This window comes from Mauremys reevesii, linkage group 5 (assembly GCF_016161935.1).
Source record: "Mauremys reevesii isolate NIE-2019 linkage group 5, ASM1616193v1, whole genome shotgun sequence".
In the NCBI taxonomy this organism is placed as follows: domain Eukaryota; kingdom Metazoa; phylum Chordata; order Testudines; family Geoemydidae; genus Mauremys; species Mauremys reevesii.
In genome coordinates this window covers 94,059,513-94,077,238 of record NC_052627.1, presented here as the reverse complement: position 1 = coordinate 94,077,238, position 17,726 = coordinate 94,059,513, and the positions used below count along the sequence as shown (strand labels likewise).

At 42.1% G+C, this 17,726-nt stretch overlaps 1 protein-coding gene across 6 annotated transcripts in view; it reads right to left on the bottom strand.

The window, feature by feature from the left end:
- Nucleotides 1-17,726, bottom strand: part of ATP8A1 (ATPase phospholipid transporting 8A1) — a 233,578-nt gene that overhangs the window by 193,526 nt on the left and 22,326 nt on the right. For all 6 annotated transcript variants that reach the window (XR_005599008.1, XM_039539925.1, XM_039539927.1 and 3 more), the window contains 3 exons: nt 15,316-15,415; nt 12,811-12,909; nt 756-801 (listed from right to left, as the gene is read on the bottom strand). Coding sequence is in view for 4 of the 6 variants with exons in the window: in XM_039539925.1 (XP_039395859.1) it covers nt 756-801; nt 12,811-12,909; nt 15,316-15,415 (245 nt within the window). In the remaining 2 variants the exon portion in view is untranslated. The remainder of the gene's footprint in view (nt 1-755; nt 802-12,810; nt 12,910-15,315; nt 15,416-17,726) is intronic.

Below are 17,726 nucleotides of genomic sequence, written 5' to 3'. Positions count from 1 at the left end.
CAGGAGATGACGACTCCGTCAGAATTGTTTCAACTCCTTTTTAGTGGTTCAGGGCCTATAAAAGGCTTCTTAACCATCATTGTTCCATGAATTAGAAAAGTTGTTCCTTACTCATCCACACATCTTATGCTTACACTTTCTCAAGGCTGCAAGATTTCATCACAACAAGAAATTACGGAACTGTCACTCTGTCTGGGAAACTGGGGAACTGTGTGTAAGGTTATCAATCAAACTTTTTTTGTAGTAGTATTTTTGTAAACTACCGTACTCGTATTCAAAGTTTTTATTTTGAACATTTGTTCAGCTTTATGGATAATGCCCTCTATTCCAAATTTATATTTTAATTTGTGGTATAATACTGTGGCGTTCAAACTATTTCAAATTTGTAAATTCTAAACATTTAGATCCCATAGGTTTAAAATTACCTCCACAATTGCATGCCTATTTTCACATACAATTCAGTAAATTGTGTGTACACAAAAACATCTGGAGGTATAAGTAGCTATTTACATGGGCAATTGTGGCACACACGTAAGACAGAAATGGATGTGTGTTCTGCAATGTGCATGCATGCACACACATAGAAATCAGGTCTTTACATTCTAAACATCTAAAAGTGTAAACTTGTATGCTTTGTGATTTCAAACATAATACTGACAAATCTGAAACCAAAGAACCATAAAGAAATACACACAACATTCAGATTGAATTTTTTCTTTGCTTCACAATTTAGAGATTTTTTAAATGGTTCCTACCTTGTGTTTGTTTCTTGTTCACTGCATTATCAGCTTTATGTCTTTTCTGGAATAAAAATGCACAACTGTTAATTGAATTAAAATAGTTAATTTGTTAACAAGGTAAAATGTACAATTCAGAAAAAATATTATGCACACACACTTCCTGTATTCCACTCCACTCGCACAAGTGAACAAAAAAACAGGCAGAATGATTTCAAGTTGTTGTTAAACAATTTTTACAAAACTACATGTTATTTTAATGAAGTATTTTTGGTTTTAGACAAAGTCAAGGAGAATGCTAGATCAAAACTGTACTTTTGAAGAACCACTCCATTCTGGATATTTCACTAGCTGCCCTAATTCCAAGATGCAGACAGCTTGCATTTGTGGGATGGTGCCCATAATCTTCAGGAGTTTTCTAGAAAAGTAGTTTCTGTTGGGACCATATAAAACTTCATGGCACAGAATTTTCTGAGATGAGATTTAAGAGGTTACACAATGCAAGTGCCTTCTGCTAAACCTCAAAGTTCTTAAGATAATAGAACTCCAAAGAAGGAGGGAAGGTAGGCGGTAGTGTGAATAAACAGAGGCAACATTCTCCTGATGCAAAAGATATTGATAAAAAGTAATCTTTCCATATGCTACTATGGCTGCAGTAGCATGGGTGGAGCTAGCTCCCTCTAACTAGGAATGAAAGGGATAGCTAGTGAATTTACTCTTGGTAACTATTATTTCTTCTTTGAGGTAGCTTCTGTATATTTACCACTTCTGGGACACTATTTAGCAATATAACCACCTCAAAAGGTAGGCTGATGAACTCTAACTAAACAAGGACTGCAGAACTGCCCTCCAAAAGCCAGCACCGGATCTAAATGTCAAGTCAGGGAGTGGAAGTTGTGTAAACATGTGATTAAACCCCAGATAGCTTCCCTGCAGATTTCTATAATGTTAACATTACTAAGGCAAGCTATAGTGCTACCTGTACTGATACCTTACCTAAAACATTAACATATCTATTTTGGATACAAAAGTTTAGATGACATCTGATCGAAATAAAAATTCTAACAGAGTATGGAGTCTAATTCTCCCCTAGAAGGAATAAGGTCTGAAAAAGAGACTAAGGGCATGTCTATACTGCTGCACAGTTCAGACTATGGGAGCATGACTAGGAGTGCACGCCAAGTGCTATGCTGAACTCCCCCATATGGATGCTGTGGACATGATCAAATTGGTTCCTAGTTCACATTAATGTAGTCTTTTTCAAACAAGACTATATTAATGAGAACTAGGAACCTTTTAGTTTGCACCTGCAGCATCTACACGAGGGAGTTATAGCACAGCACTTTGGTTTGCACTGCTATTCACACCCTCATAGTCCGAACTGTGGGACAGTGTAGGCATAGCCAAATAGATTAGTTTAGGCAGAACTCACATTATTTTAGGCAAAAATTTTGGATCAGGACACAGGACAATTTTTGTCTCTGTAGAATACAGTGAAGGCAGACACATCTATCAAAATCTGCAATTCACACACTCTTCTTGTAGATGTACTGTGATTAAAAATGCCATCTCTAACAGGTTGAATACAGTGCTCTCCCAGAAGTTCAAAAGGTCCATCCATAATCTTTGTAAGCATTTGTCAGGGACTGCAAGTCTTGTACCTCGGTCCATGGGAGCTAATGAAAGCTCCAACCTACTACCCAGCAATCTGCTAACAGTTGCTAGGGCAGAAGCTGAAACCCAATAGAGGAATCCAGTCCTGGAACTTGAGTGGCAGGATGCTGGGGATCTTGATTGGTCCATAGTTCCCATATAAACCCAGTACAAGAACAGGAAATTGTCCATGCAAGCGGGATCCACCCTGCTCTGGACAGTGTGCCTTGTGCTTCCTGTTTCCCTGGCTTGACTTCCTGGTGTCTTGACCTAGCCTGACAACAGTTATACTTGAAAGAAGAACCATGGATGGATATCTCCACCCTCTGATGTTCTTGTAACTTGATCCTGCCTGCTTCCTAATGCTCAATTCTTTGTTTGCCCTCTGACCTGTCTTGGACTCTGACCTCCTGCTATCTGACCTAGCCTCCCTCCCGACTCCTGCTTTAACCACTAGGTCAGACTGCCTATGTCCTGGTCATGACAGAACTAAACTGAGATCCCATTTTGTGACAGGTTCTCTGACAGACATTAGCCAATCAGTAAGGAATCTCCTGATGGATGATGGCTGAGATGATGCACAATGCACTTTGATCAGTGACAAGGTACAGTAATTAGTCCAAAAGGAACGGTTACTTAGAACCACAGCTACTGTGGTTCTTCGAGATGTGCTGTTAACACATATTCCACTCTTGGTGCATATGCTCCCCATGCGTGTCAGATCCTTTCTGACTAGCAGTATCTGTTGTAATTCTGACTAGGTCCCTGATGTTCTCTTGGCTACCATAGCTGAAGGTATAAGGGGCAGGAGACTGCAACCACTACTCAGATCCTTCACTAAAAAGAATCCTGAAAAGCGGGAATCCAATTAACAGGGATGCAGGGCAAGTTGAGGACTCTGTGCAAAACACCACATCTCGAAGCAAAAATGGTTACTCACCTTCTCATAAATGTTCTTTGAGATGTGTTGTTCATGTCCATTCCAATCAGGTGTGTGTGCGCGCGCATGTGCATAGCAGTCAGAAGATTTTTCCCCTAGCAGCATCCGTCAGGTCAGTCCGTGCACCCCCTGAAGTCACGCCTTCCTGGGTCTCAATATAGAGCCCTGCCGACCAGCTACCCTCTCAGTTCCTTCTTGCCAGCTACGCCAACAGAGGGGAAGGAGGGTGGGTATTGGAATGGACATGAACAACACATCTCGAAGAGAACAGTTACAAGAAGGTGAGTAACCATTTTTTCTTCTTCAAGTGCTTGTTCATGTCAATTCCAATCAGGTGACTCACAAGCCCAAGTTTGGGTGGTGGAGTCGGAGTCTTCCACTGATTGGAGCACTGCTCATCCGAGGTCGCATTGTCTCTGGCCTCCTGGGTAATCGCATAGTGCATGGCGAAAGTATGGATGGAGGACCACGTTGCCACCCTGCAGATTTCCTGAGTGGGAACCTGAGCCAGGAACACTGTTGATGAAACCCGCACCCTGATGGAGTGCACAGTGATTGGAGGTGCAGGAACACCTGCCAGGTTGTAGCACTCATGAATATAGGACGCTACCCATGATGAGATGTGCTGTGATGACACAGGCTGACCCTTCATTCTGTCTGCCACTGACACGAATAATTGGACTGATTTTCTGAACAATTTGTTCTCTCGATGTAAAAGGCTAGCACCCTGCGGACATCCAGAGAGTGGAGCTTCTGCTCCCTGCCGCTGGAATGAGGCTTATGGTAGAATATCGGGAGAAAGATGTCCTGGTTGATGTGAAACTGCAACACAACCTTTGGGAGGAAAGCAGGATGAGGCCTGAGCTGAACTTTGTCCTTATAGAACATGGTGTAGGGAGGCTCTGATGTTAGGGCCCTGAGCTCAGACACACTGCTCGCCAAAGTTATCACTAACAGGAATGCCACCTTATAAGAGAGGTAGAGCAGGGAGTATGTTGCTAATGGTTCAAAGGAGGGTCCCATGAGCCTAGAAAGGACCAACTGAGGTCCCAGGCAGAGACAGGCTGACATTAGGGTATAGCCTGTTGAGCCCTTTTAAGAACCAGCTGACCATAGCGTTAGTAAACACAGTGGGCCTCCGTGCCCCGGTGGAAGATCAAGATGGCAGTTAAGTGCACTCTTAATGATGACAACAAAAGCCCCTGTTGCTTCAGATGGAGGCGGTAGTCCAGAATAAGCGTCGGGGACAAATGGCACTGCGCTGATCAGATTGAAAATCTCTTCCACTTGGCAAGGTATGTGGCTCTCGTAGAGGGTTTTCTGCTGCCAACGAGGACCTGTCTAAACTGGTCTGAACAGGAAAGCTCCATTGGATTCAACGTGAAATGAAGCGTCTCGAGGTTCAGATGTTGAAGATGACCGTGATCTTGTCTCAGAAGATCCAGGAAGAGCGGCAGGGTGATCGGGGCTTCCACACACGTCTAGGAGACACGTGTACCAGTGCTGACGGGGCCAGGCTGGTGTATCAGTATGACTTGAGCTCGCTCGCTCGTTCTCTCCAGATCTTGAGGAGTACCTTGTGAATGAGTGGTATGGGTGGAAAGGCGTATAGGAGAGAACCTCCCCAATGGAGGAGGAATGTGTCTGTGCTGGAGCCTGGGCTGTGATCTTGGAAGGAGTAGAACTGCTGGCACTTTCCTGTTGTGTCGCATGGCGAATAGTTTTATCTGGGGAAAGCCCCACCTCTGGAAGATTGAAATCACAACATCCAGGCAAAGGGACCACTCGTGGCTGTGAAATGACCTGCTGCGGTGGTCCGACAGCTCGTTCTGTACTCCGGGGATGTACAACACTTGCAGGTGTATCGACTTCTGGTCTACACAGAAGTCCCACAGCATGAGGGCTTCCTGGCACAGGGGAGAGGAGCGTACACCCCCGTTTGTTGATATAGAACATTGCTGTTGTATTGTCCATCACGACCAATACTCATTGTCCCATTAAGTATCCCCAGAAGGTCTGGCATGCTAGGCGAACCACTCTGAGCTCTCGGACGTTGATGTAGAGGTCCACCTGAGACCAGAGGCCTTGAGTCCTGCAGTCTCCCAGATGTGCTCCCCAGCCCAAGTCTGATGCGCCCGTCACTAGCGACAGGTATGGCTGCAAAGTGGCGAAGGGGACCCCTGAACATACCTCCTGAGGATTGAGCCACCACAAGAGGGAGTCAAGGATCAGGCAATCCTGTACAAGCTGTCCCGGGCTGGGCGATACACAGACATGAACCATGACTGAAGAAGTCGAAGCCTGAGTCTGGCATGCTGCACCATGTAGTGACAGGCAGCCATGTGTCCAAGAAGCTTCAGGCAGTTTCTCGCTGTGGTGGTGGGAAATTGTCTGAGGCCTCAAATGATCTCATTCAGGGTCTGAAACGTTGCTTCCAGCAGGTATGCCCTGACTTGGGTCAAGTCCAGTACTGCCCCTATAAACTCTATCCTCTGGACAGGGGACAGAGTCGATTTTGCTTTGTTTAGAAGAAGACCTAGGTTGTCGAAGGTGGCTCTGATGAATCTGACCTGACCTTCCGCTTGGGTCCTGGAGCGGCCCCTGATCAGCCAGTGGTCAAGGTACAGAAACACCTGTACCCGATGCCTGCGCAAGAATGCAGCGACAACTGCCATGCACTTGGTGAAGACTCGAGGTGCTGCGGACAGGCCGAACAGAAGAATGGTAAATTGGTAGTGGGTGCTGTTGACCACAAACCTGAGGTACTTCCTGTGGGGCTGAGTGATTGTGATATGAAAATATGCTTCCTTCAAGTCGAGGGTGGCATACCAGTCTGCTGGATCCAGTTAGGGGATGATGGAGGCCAAGGAGACCACATGGAACCTGAGTTTTTTCACGAACTTATTGAGTTCTCACAGGTCCAAGATAGGCCGGAGGCAGCCTTTGGCTTTCAATATTAGGAAATACCACACCCCTGTGCTCCTCAGGAATCTCCTCCACTGCCCCTAGAGGTAGAAGCAACTGCACCTCCTGGATAAGGAGCTGCTCGTGAGAAGGGCCCCTGAAGAGGGACGGGGAAGGAGGGTGGAAGGTCAGGCAGGCACAGAATTGGATGAAGTATTCCCTCTCTACAATGCGAAGCACCCAGCAGTCCGAAGTGATACAGGACCATGCACGGTAGAAAGGGGACAGTCAGGAGGAAAAGGTAAGGCGGGGTAGATCCAGCTTTTGTTCTGGTGCACCATCCTCCACCGCACCTTGAAAAGGCCAGTTTGGGGCCGGAAGGTGGTTTGGGTTGGCCAGAGCCCTGGCCTGAGGATGGGTGTTGTCTTTTCCTACCAGTCCTGTTCCTCCTCTGAGAACCATCCTGGGGGTTTTGCCGATAGAACCTCAGAGGAAGTTGTGGCCTAAAGTGTTTCCGCTGTGTGGCGGGAGCGTGCAGGCCCAAAGACCTGAGGGTGGCTTGTGAGTTTTCAGAGTTTTCAGGCTATGCAGCCTCTTGTCTGTCTTTTCAGAGAAAAGAGTCACGCCCTCAAATGGGAGGTCCTGAATAGTCTGTTGGACCTCATAAGGGAGCCCTAGACCCTTCTCATGGCCACCTCAGTAGCCATGACCCTAGTGGCGGCATCAGCACTGTCCAACATGGCCTGGAGGGAAGCCGGGAGACTAGCTTTGCCTCCTCCACCAAAGCCAAGAACTAGGCTCAGGAGTCTGAAGGGAGGAGCTCCGCAAATTTGGCCATCGCCAAGCAGGTGTTATAAGAGTACCCCCTGTAGAGTAGATCTTTCTCCCGACAAGGTGGAGTCACGTAGCCTCCCTGTTTTTAGGGGAGGGCCCCGCTCATGCTGATTAGCAGTGTCCACGACAAGAGAGTCAGGAGGTGAGTGGGAGTATAAATGTTCATACCCCTTGGAGGGCATGAAATAATGTCTCTCATTGCGCTTGGCAGTGGGTGGCAAGGAAGCTGGGGTCTGCCACAGGGTCTATGAACTATCTGTGGGATGTTCTAAATGGTTTTGGTTTGTCCAGATAAAAATATAAAGCTCTCATCACATCCAAGGTGTGTAGTTTCATTTTGGCTGCAGTAGAGTGATGTCTCAGGAAGAAACTAGCTGGCATATGGATTGGTTAAAATGAAAATCCAAAACCACCTTAGGCAAACAAGAATTTAGGATGATGCCTAAGTGTGATTTTGTCCTTACAGAATATGGTGTAAGGAGGCACTGATTCTTCCAGCTGAGGCGATAGTTACCAAGAATGCTGCCTTTATTGAGAGATGATATAGGAAAGAGGTTACCAGGGGTTTATTAGGGGGCCCTACTGTATTAAGTTAGATGGAACACATGGGCCCAAAGAGTCAAAGGTGTTAGCATGACTCTGAAATTGTCCATCATTTAAACAATTTAAACAGGATTTGGTATATAGAGGCCTCGGTTTGTTAGTTTCATGGCAGACACATTAAGAAACTCTTCCCAACGTTTAGGAATTTATTAACTAAAATATGGAAAAGAAAGGAAAAAAAACTACAAACATTTATGAAGCAGTTTAAAACTAAAATTAAAAAATTATATGAGACAAACTTAACCAATACACATCCTCTTTTAAAATGGGACTTTGCTATCAGTTGGAGTCCCTTATTTGAGTTGGAAAACACTTCTTAGCAGGGAGGGATTAGTTTTGTGGCTCATTTCCAAGATGTGAACAAGATGGTTACTTCTCTTGCTTTTGACAAACAGATAGGCATGAGTGGAAGAAGAGAGAGGATAGTAAAAGTGGAGAAAATACAACTTTTGATGATGTTCTTGATATTATAGGAGGCAGAGCAGTCACAGACAGATGCTCTAGGTGGGCAGGTCAACCACTACAGCAGTGCTCTGGATCATGGAACATAATCTGGTTGGTCTAGTCCCTCTCTTTATTGGTCCCTCTTAGGCTGGGCAGAGCTGAGTAGAGCTGGATGGGATTCTCAACTCATGGTGGTGGTGCTATGTGGTACAGTCAACCTTAGGATCAGATCAGACAGAAAGCCAAAAAAGAGGGAAAGAGAGAACACTATTAAAAATAGCAGGGCAGAAAGGAACACACAATGGAAAGAGTGACAAAGCAAGATACCGTGTGTCCCTGACTGAAGTCTCTGATGGTGTGGCAGTTATGACCAGGTGTCCCCATTGGTGTGTTAAGGCCTGGACTTCTCGATGATGCAGTGATCTTTGGGATCCCCTGGTAAAGGAAAAAGTCCCTGGAGCAGAGCAGGATGAGACAGAGGTCTGATGCCTTCCTGCTCCTCCAGCTATTCCCAGTCAATTAGCCAGTCTCTATCCCCAAAAAGTGCTTTGTAAGGGCCACAAAAGAGGAATGATGGGTGGAATAGTCCATATTTTCATTATTTTGTTAATCAATCAGGTCTAATTTCCCACATACCAAGTTTAGTCCATTAACTTCCAGACCCATGCTTTCCTTATTTACTAGGTATGGTATGAACACAATCCTTAAATTATATTACTATGGCTCTTTTGTTTAGACTAACTCAGTTTGTTTTTCTCTTTTACTAATTTTTATAAACAAAAATTATATAGCTGTCTGAGTTGGACTTCTGTTATCTTTTTCCCATCAACATTTGCTAAAATTTGTTATTACAGGTGATTAAACTATTTTACAAATTTCCATCCACTTTCCCATAGTTAGACTCACAACTGAGGTAGGCCTTCTAGGCCCCAATTACAACAACCCCATGAACCAGTTAGGACCAAGCGGAGCGAGAGGCTCCTTGACTGAGGGAAAAAACATGGGAGAGGCTCTTTTGAAATATTGTTACCATAAGACAAGCAAATACAGTGTAATTCTGCACCAGTGGGAGTTTTACAGAAATGGCTGCTAGGTGTAGCCTAATCAAGCTGATACAGAGTCTGAATCGCTTTAGGGAGAGTCCCAGATTGCTTATCTCAATCTCAGCTAAGGCAGAAACTGTCACTGGGTCACCCAAATGAAGAACTCCCCAGTGCTGTTGGGTAAGGAGGACAAATAAGAATAGGTCTCCTCCAGAGGAGGGTCAGCCCTGGGTCGATGTGGTACACAATTGAATGAAGCTGAAGGAAATGAATGGGTCAGAATCACATCTCCCAAGCAATCTAGGACACGAAACTCCAAGCCAACGGAAAGGTTACCTCTAAATTTCATGCTTTCTTCAGCAGCATGTAGCGTACATATCTGTGTAGCCCCCAAGCAAGGTATAAATAGCAGTGTAGAACATGAGGCACAGATTAGGTGAGTAAAGATGAGCTTGAAAAGTGTGGGTATGTACACAAGTACATACCCTACACAGCTCTCTACTTACCCACGCCATGCCTCCCTGTCTATACTGATATTTTTAGCAGTGTACTGTTCCACTGCCTCCATGCTGCTGGAGCCTTTCTTCCTGCAGGAAATGACCCCAGCATTGGGGAAAGGCTCTGGAAGGGGGAAGGCAGCAGGAAAAGATTCCGAGGCAGCTGTCTGCAGCTGAAACCCTACCCCGCTGCAGGGACAGACTGCGTAAAGCTGGAGCCCTTCCCCACTTAAGGGAAAGTCTTAGGCAGTGGGGAGCTGCTGAAGCCTTTCCCAGCTGCCTCCCACTGACCGATATGGATATGTATAGCTACACACTACACAGTGTGGATGCAGCCTGATTTTCACTGCAGCATGTAGCTACATGTACATTACATGCCACCAACACTAGTGTGTAGTGTAGACGTAGCCTAAAAGGCTTCAGTGCTGAGATCTCCAGAGCCGAGATATCTGGTATCAGAGTGGGGAACCGATACTGAGGAAGTGTTTGATACAGAGGCAAGGTGGTAGCTGCCAAGGGTCTCAGTGCAAGGGATGACACTGGAGCAGCTGGTACCAACATAGTGCCAAACTCAGCATGGTCCTTTGGAATGAAGGAGCCATCAGTGCCCTTTGGTGCAGAGGCATCAGAAGAAGAGTTCTAGACTGCATGTCCTAGCACAGAAAGCCGAAGGAGAAGATCTAAGTCTCTTACTTGGCGTCAGGGGTGGGTGATTTGTGTCTGGAGTCCTGACCAGAGCAGTGCTCCTTTTTCCCTCATTCCAGAAAAACAATGCGTCTTTTGTGAAGTGGCCATATGAGAGGCAGGAGTACCACAGTTAGCCACTGCCAAGGCCAAGATCAAGATGGCTGATCTTTCCAAGGCTTCTTGGGACCATATGTTGGGGCTGCATAGAGTTCTTCTTTAAGAATAATTTTAGCCTCACCTCCTTGTTCTTGAGGGTCCTTTAGACAAAGAGCAGCATATTGATCAATGCTCTGTTGCATGATTCTCTTCCAGGCAAACAAGAATGGCCGCACAGGGTCAGAACAATAGTCCATCTAGAATAGTATCCTGCCTTCTGACAGTGACCAGTGCCAGATGCTTCAGAGGGAATGAACAGGACAGGACAATTATCAAGTGACCCATCCCATGTCTTCCAGTCCCAGCTTCTGGAGTTAGATCTCTGATCATCTTGGCTAATAGCCATTGACGGACCTCTCCTCCATGAACTTATCTAATTCTCTTTTTAATGCAGTTATGCTTTTGGCCTTCACAACATCCCCTGATAATGAGTTTCCCAACTGAATGTATATTGTATGAAGAAGTACCTCCTTATGTTTGTTTTAAACCTGCTCCCTATTAGTTCCCCTAGTTCTTGTGTTAAGTGAAGGGGAAAATACTACTTCTTTATTCACTTTCTCCATACCATTCATGATTTTCTAGACCTCTATCATATCCTCCCTTAGTCATCTCTTTTCTAAGCTCAACAGTCCCATTATTTTTAATCTCTCTTCACTTGGAAGCTGTTCTATAACCCTAATAATTTTTGTTGACCTTTTCTGTACCTTTTCCTATTCTATTTTACAGTATATTGTTTTAGATAGGGCAACCAGACTGCACAAAGTATTCAAGGTGTGAGCGTACCATTGATTTATGTAGTGGCATTACGATATTTTCTGTTATCTATCCCTTTCCTAATAGTTCCTAACATTCTCTTAGCTTTTTTTGACTGCCACTGCACATTGAGCAGATGTTTTCAGAGCGCTGTCCATAACAACTTCAAGATCTCTCTCTTGAGAGGTAACTGCTAATTTAAACCCCATCATTTTGTATGTATAGTTGGGATTATTTTTCCCTATGTGCATTACATTGCATCTATCAACATGAAAGTCAATCTACCATTTTGTTGCCCAGTCACCCAGCCTTGTGAGATCTCTTAGCAGTCAACTTTGGACTTAACTATCTTGAATAATTTTGTAACTTCTGTAAACTTTGTTACCTCTCTGTTTACCCCCTTTTCAAGATTATTTATGAATATGTTGAAAAGGACTGGTCTCAGTAGAGATCCTTTTTGGACCCCACTATTTACCTCTCTCCATAGTGCAAACGGACCATTTATTTCTACCCTTTGTTTCCTATCTGTTAACCAGTTATTGATCAATGGGAGGACCCTCCCTCCTATCCCATGACTGTGTACTTTGCCTAAGAGCCTTTGGTGAGAGAACTCATCAGAGGCTTTCTGAAAGTTCAGTAGGCTACCTCTACAAGATCACTCTTGTCCATGTGTTAGTTGACCCCCACAAATAAATTGGTGAGGCAGGATTTCCCTTTACAAAAGCTGTGTTGACTCTTCCCAAATATATTGTGTTCATCTATGGGTCTGATCATTCTCTACTTTACATTAGTTTCAACAAATTTGCATGGTACTAATGTTACCAGCCTATAATTGCCAGGATAGCTTCTGGAGCCTCTCTTTTTTTTTTTTAAATCTTGATTAATGTTAGGTATCCTCCAGTCACTTGTACAGTGGCATTGATTTTGCAAAGATCTCACTACACTGGTGCAACTCCCCTACTGTGGATGCAATTATACGGATAGAAAGGGGTTTGGGACACACTAGAAAAGCTGGGGATTTCTTCTTTATGACTGTATAAAATTCTCATTTCTAGCCCTGAAAGGACATGAGATATTAGACTTGAAAGCCATCAGACTTCAGAAGTAATTTTGGGGAGAAGGGATTCTACATCAAGAGGGAGAAGTAAATATTTCTCTAGAAAGATAATACAAAAATGCTATTTGAAGCTGTTTAGAAAGTCAGAATAAGTCCTGAGGAGATGGATTGGTGGCAGGTAATGAGGTTATAGGCATGTGATCAAATGAACTGGTATACAATAGCAATACATTTATCACACTCCTGTACAATTTACCACATGGATATCACCTCCTGGTATCATATGTATTTTCCTAAACTATCTCCACCATTGTTCAAGGTTTTCATCTGTTGTTTAAAGCAAGATATTTTACATATTCCTAGGGTTTAGGAGAATCTCCTCATACAAAGCACTACATGCTGTGTAACTTGAGAATGTAGATATATTCAATTATTTTTAATTTTAGAGATGCATAAATATTATAGGTTATTTATTTAGGAAATAATTGTATTAAATACTTACAAGATCTTCTATGATTTCTTTGACTGCTGCTACAGCTAAAATAAATAACAGAGGAACCAATGTTGTATAACGACCCGTTGGCGACACATCTGGAATTTGCTATTAAAAAAAAGAAAAATGTATTTTATATTTGTAAATCAAAGTGCAGTTTGATTATAATAAACAGAACTTAGTAATGCAAAAGAATGCCACTTTATTCAGGTTCATGTACAATTCCATTTTCTTCATTTACATATTTTAGTCCTTCTTATTACCGAGCCTATAACTGCTTACTATTTTCAACCTCCCTAAATCATTACACTTATACCTGTTCTCATAAAATCAGAAGCAACATGTAATTGATATGAAAAATGTTTCTATTTGGGCAACAGAATTATAAAATGTAGGCATAAATATATAGGAATTTATGGTGAGATACTTTGCAGCATTCCTTCTCCATCTTCCCACAAGGTCTGATGCTATATCTGATTTCAACACCAAGTCTGGGGAAAAACACTGAGCTTTCCAGTGTCTCAGTAAAACTTTTTTGTTTAACGTAAGAGATAATTTAATACTTTTGTAATGTAGTGCTGATGGTTTTCCCTGTGATGGCTATCGTACAGACCCAAAAGACATGGCATAGTAAAGCACATGAGTGGTTACATTTTTAAAAGTATTCAGAGGAATTATTCTCATGAGTGAAGTTATGCACATGCTTCAGTGTTTTCAAGAATGGGGATCTAAAGTTCAACTGCCCCATGACCAGTGGAATCTATTCACTATTTTCTTTGGAATTAGATGTAAGTTGTGCAAAGGAGGACTGCATTTTACAAAACACTGTGTTCAGGAGGGATAAAAATCAGGTATTAAAAAATCAAAATAAGATTTTTTACTTGTGTGTTCCTAGTTCTTTGCATTCTTATTGTATAGTCTTAAATTGCAGTAGATGTTTTGTACTTGTTTCTTTTATTAGTGTTTCCCAATTAACAGAATTTCAGATTTTAAATAGAGGTTTCTCCTGCTAAGAAGTTTCATATTTAAAATGTTCATTTCTATCAGAAAAAGGCAAGTCCTACATCCTCATTAACACCTCTGGCTGCAAGATCACAAAAACTAAAAAACCCACAAAATTGATACGCGAGTAGCCTATGCTATACTGAATGTGCATGCATGGGTATAGCTGGGTGATCTAATGTTCACAATGAACTATTGTGTGTGTTACAGTAACTACAGATAGAGGAGCTGCTTAGTTCTATGGCAAACACTGATAACTCCAGTCATCCACATTCATCTGAATATTTGACAATCACTCATGATAGAGGCAGAAGGTGTGAGAGTGAATATAAGTGCCATGTGACTAGTGTTATGGTACAAAATACAGCCAATATCACTAAGATGAGGAGAGCTTTCCTCCTTTGTTAATTGTATATATTGACTAATTAATATACAACAACACTGATTTAGGTGAATTTAGAAATGTTAAATATAAACGTAACTTTGTCACTATTCCTGTCCACAGTTCAAACTTCAGTCATTAGGTATGGCATATATAATGTATCACACCAACTATATGGTCTGCCTTTACATTATCAACTTTAAACGAATGTGAACGATTTTAAATCAATGCAGTTCAAAAGTGTTGTGTCCTTCTTTTAAAAAAGCACTTCTGAATAAGATGGACTTCAGGTGGATGAAGCACATAAATAGTCTCCTCTCTAAGGCAATCAAAGTTCAACAGTTAAGTAATGGAAGAGTTAAATATCATTCTGCTGCACTTGGTATAGTAATTGGTACTAGTACTAGTTAATGTCAGCGTCACCTATGTAGAAATGTCACATGAGAATCTCAAATTTTAAAAATAAATGTCTATTTTAAATTAATTACTTGGTTTTGATACGCATCACTATCTTTGACTGCAATGGTGTCAGATCTTAAGCTAAGATGGATCAGGGCTGATCACTTCCTGAAGATCCTTTCTACAAGAAGCTGTGTTGGTGATTCAGTGAGGCTGCATGTTTTCCTTTCAACCAGCACTCTGCTAATTGACCAGTATTAGAGATGGAAGTGCAGTGTTCTGGAAGAGACTTCAAAGTGAGGCCCTGTCCATCTGTGATCAAAAATCTTCTGGCACTTTTTGTAAAGGATGAACCTTAGTCCTGATCAAATACAGGTTGGTAAACCAAAAATATTAGTTTCTTTGTCTGAAATATTAATTTATCATGATGGAGGACTTCTACAATGAGAATAGGTCTGTTAGCCCATCAGTTAAGTTCAGGCCATAATGAGAAATAAAAATTCCTAGTAAGGAAATATTTTCTGTAAATAAGACAGTTGCAAAATGAGATGTATAAATATCCAGTATTTCACTGACATTTTATTCTTAATTCATTAAAGCCGTATCACATGATCTAATTAGATGGACACATGGAATTTCTGTAAAACATTGAAATAGCTATAATAGTAATGTATGGAATGTATTAGCACTTAAATGTTTTGAAATTCAGATTTTTTTTTAGTTGAGCTTACCTGAAGTAATGCAATAAAAAGAAAAAATGCATTAGCAGCCCTTCTGAACTGGGAATAAAGAAACCTTGGCAGGAATGTGATTATATTGTATTTTGCAGTGCTAAAAAAGAAAGACAAAAAACCATGTACAATTATTATAGTACCAACAAGTTACACACACACTTTCCTTATTATTCCTTGAAGTGTATGTCATGACAGTACCTTACAATCCAGGTGTTCTGAAGAACAATAAATTTGCTTCAAATAAAAGTTGAAAGAGGGTGTTAATGAATCAGACAGTGCCTACATCAAGAATCATTTGGAGTTCCAAACCTAAATGATCTCCATCTCCCAAACCACAGCACTTGAGTTGACTCATAAACATCATTGTTGTATGCAGTGTTGTTGTAGCTGTGTTGATCCCAGGATATTAGAGAGACAAGGTGGGTGAGATAATATCTTTTATTAGACCAACTTCTGTTGCTAAGAGAGACATGCTTTCAAATTACACAGGGCTCTTCCTCAGGTATATAGTACCATTTCAAAATTATCTATCTGCTAGCAAAGTAGAAGATAGTATCATTTCAAAACTGGTCCTGGGGAAGAGCTCTGTGTATCTCGAAAGCTTGTCTCTCTCACCAACAGAAATTGGTCCAATAAAAGATATTTCCTCACCCATTTTGTCTCCCATAAACATCAGACAGCTTTACTAGTGAGCAAGCAGATAGTACAATTGTTGGGATAGTATGAAAGTATGCAGATAATTTTGAAATAGTACTATCTGCTATTTTGCTAGCAGATCACTTTGAACTGGAAATATGTACTTTAAGACTATCACAAGGAAAATTACGGTGTGTGTATAACTTAAAAGTTGCCTCATCAATCGTTTGAGTACTATTTCAATTTTAGCAGAGCCTAAATGCTCCTAATAACTAAGCTAAGAGAAACATTCACATCAGTTCATAAATAGACTATCCTACAAGTCCTGGTTTGATCTGTAGGACTACACCCACTTAACAATAAACTATTTTAAGAATGCAAGAAAACAAAACACAAATGTGTCCTAATGCTAAGTTATGGAAGATTGCTACATTTGTTTGTTTGTTCTTAAAGTTCAAGATAAATATTTAAGGGATTTTTATGATAGACTAACTGCTCTACATCAAAGCTCTATGTCCCATGCAGAATATTACAAATGAATTATGCACCAGAAATCCAACCATTATTTGGCAGATGTCATGTCTTATTCATTTTATCTTTCAGTCTTTACATTGTTGAATTTATTGAATGGTTGTTTCTTATTTTAATTATAATGAACATGAAAGCAGCTGATTAATACTGCAAACAGGCTATAAACACAGTGACTACCAAATGTCAGTGTATGAACTTATCTGACTCAACATGCCTAAAGTTGAAGGGAAGTTTTAAAAAATGAACAACTGATAATTTTAAACAATTTTGAAAAATAAAATGTAAATATTGTCAAGAGTTAAGTTACAAGATGGAAAGATTTTATGCTCATCGCTAAGGCTGCAGAAAATGTGTTTCTTCACTGTATAGTGAATAAAAGCAAATTTACTTTCATAAAGCTTTTGTGGGTTTTTTCATTTTATTTTCGGTACTTTTTTTTTCCAGTGAATTTTTTATTCAGAAAAATTGTCCATGTTGGGGGAAAAAAATCAGAACTTTCCTGTAATTTATAAGACTATGCTTAGGGACCGTTACACTCTATCCATTCATTTCCTTTTGATTGCAAATTTGGAGAAGGATAATATGCTGAATCACTGTGCATGTTAGATACACTAGTATAGTAACAGATGGCATGGTAGATCTGGAAAACAATACCATGTTTCCCAAAGATTCCAGCCTGACCCAGAGAGCCAGCATCAATGAGTCTAGCTAGTTAAGCATATGTCTAGACAAGCGTTTCTCAACGTGGCCACCGCAGGGGAACTGGAACAGCGGGCACCAGAGGGCCATGGCCCCATCACTATTAAAAGTGGGAGGTCTATGCCCCTCCCACTTTTTACTGGCCATAAGAGCGAGTGATAGGGGAAGGGGCAGAGAGGAGAGCAGGGTCAGGGGTGGGGGAGAGGCAGCACAGGAGCAGGGCCCCAGGGAGGAGGCAGTGTGGGGGCAGGGCCTTAGGGGAAAGGTTGGGGTGCGGCCTCAGAGAGAAAAGGTGGCACAAGGGCAGGCCTTGTGGGAAGCAGTGGCGTGAGGGCGGGGCTACAGTTCAGGCACTGGTGGCCCCCACACACTTTTAGGGAGCTTCCGCCGCTCCTGGGCCACTGTGGCTGCACGCAGCCACCAGTGGATTTTTTTGTGGCTACAACAGCCTCGAAAGCATGGGCAAAGATGGGGACAGGGCACAAAGCTGTGGCCCCTCCCTGCAGCACCCAGCTGTTGCTCTTGAATAGCTGTTACCAAGG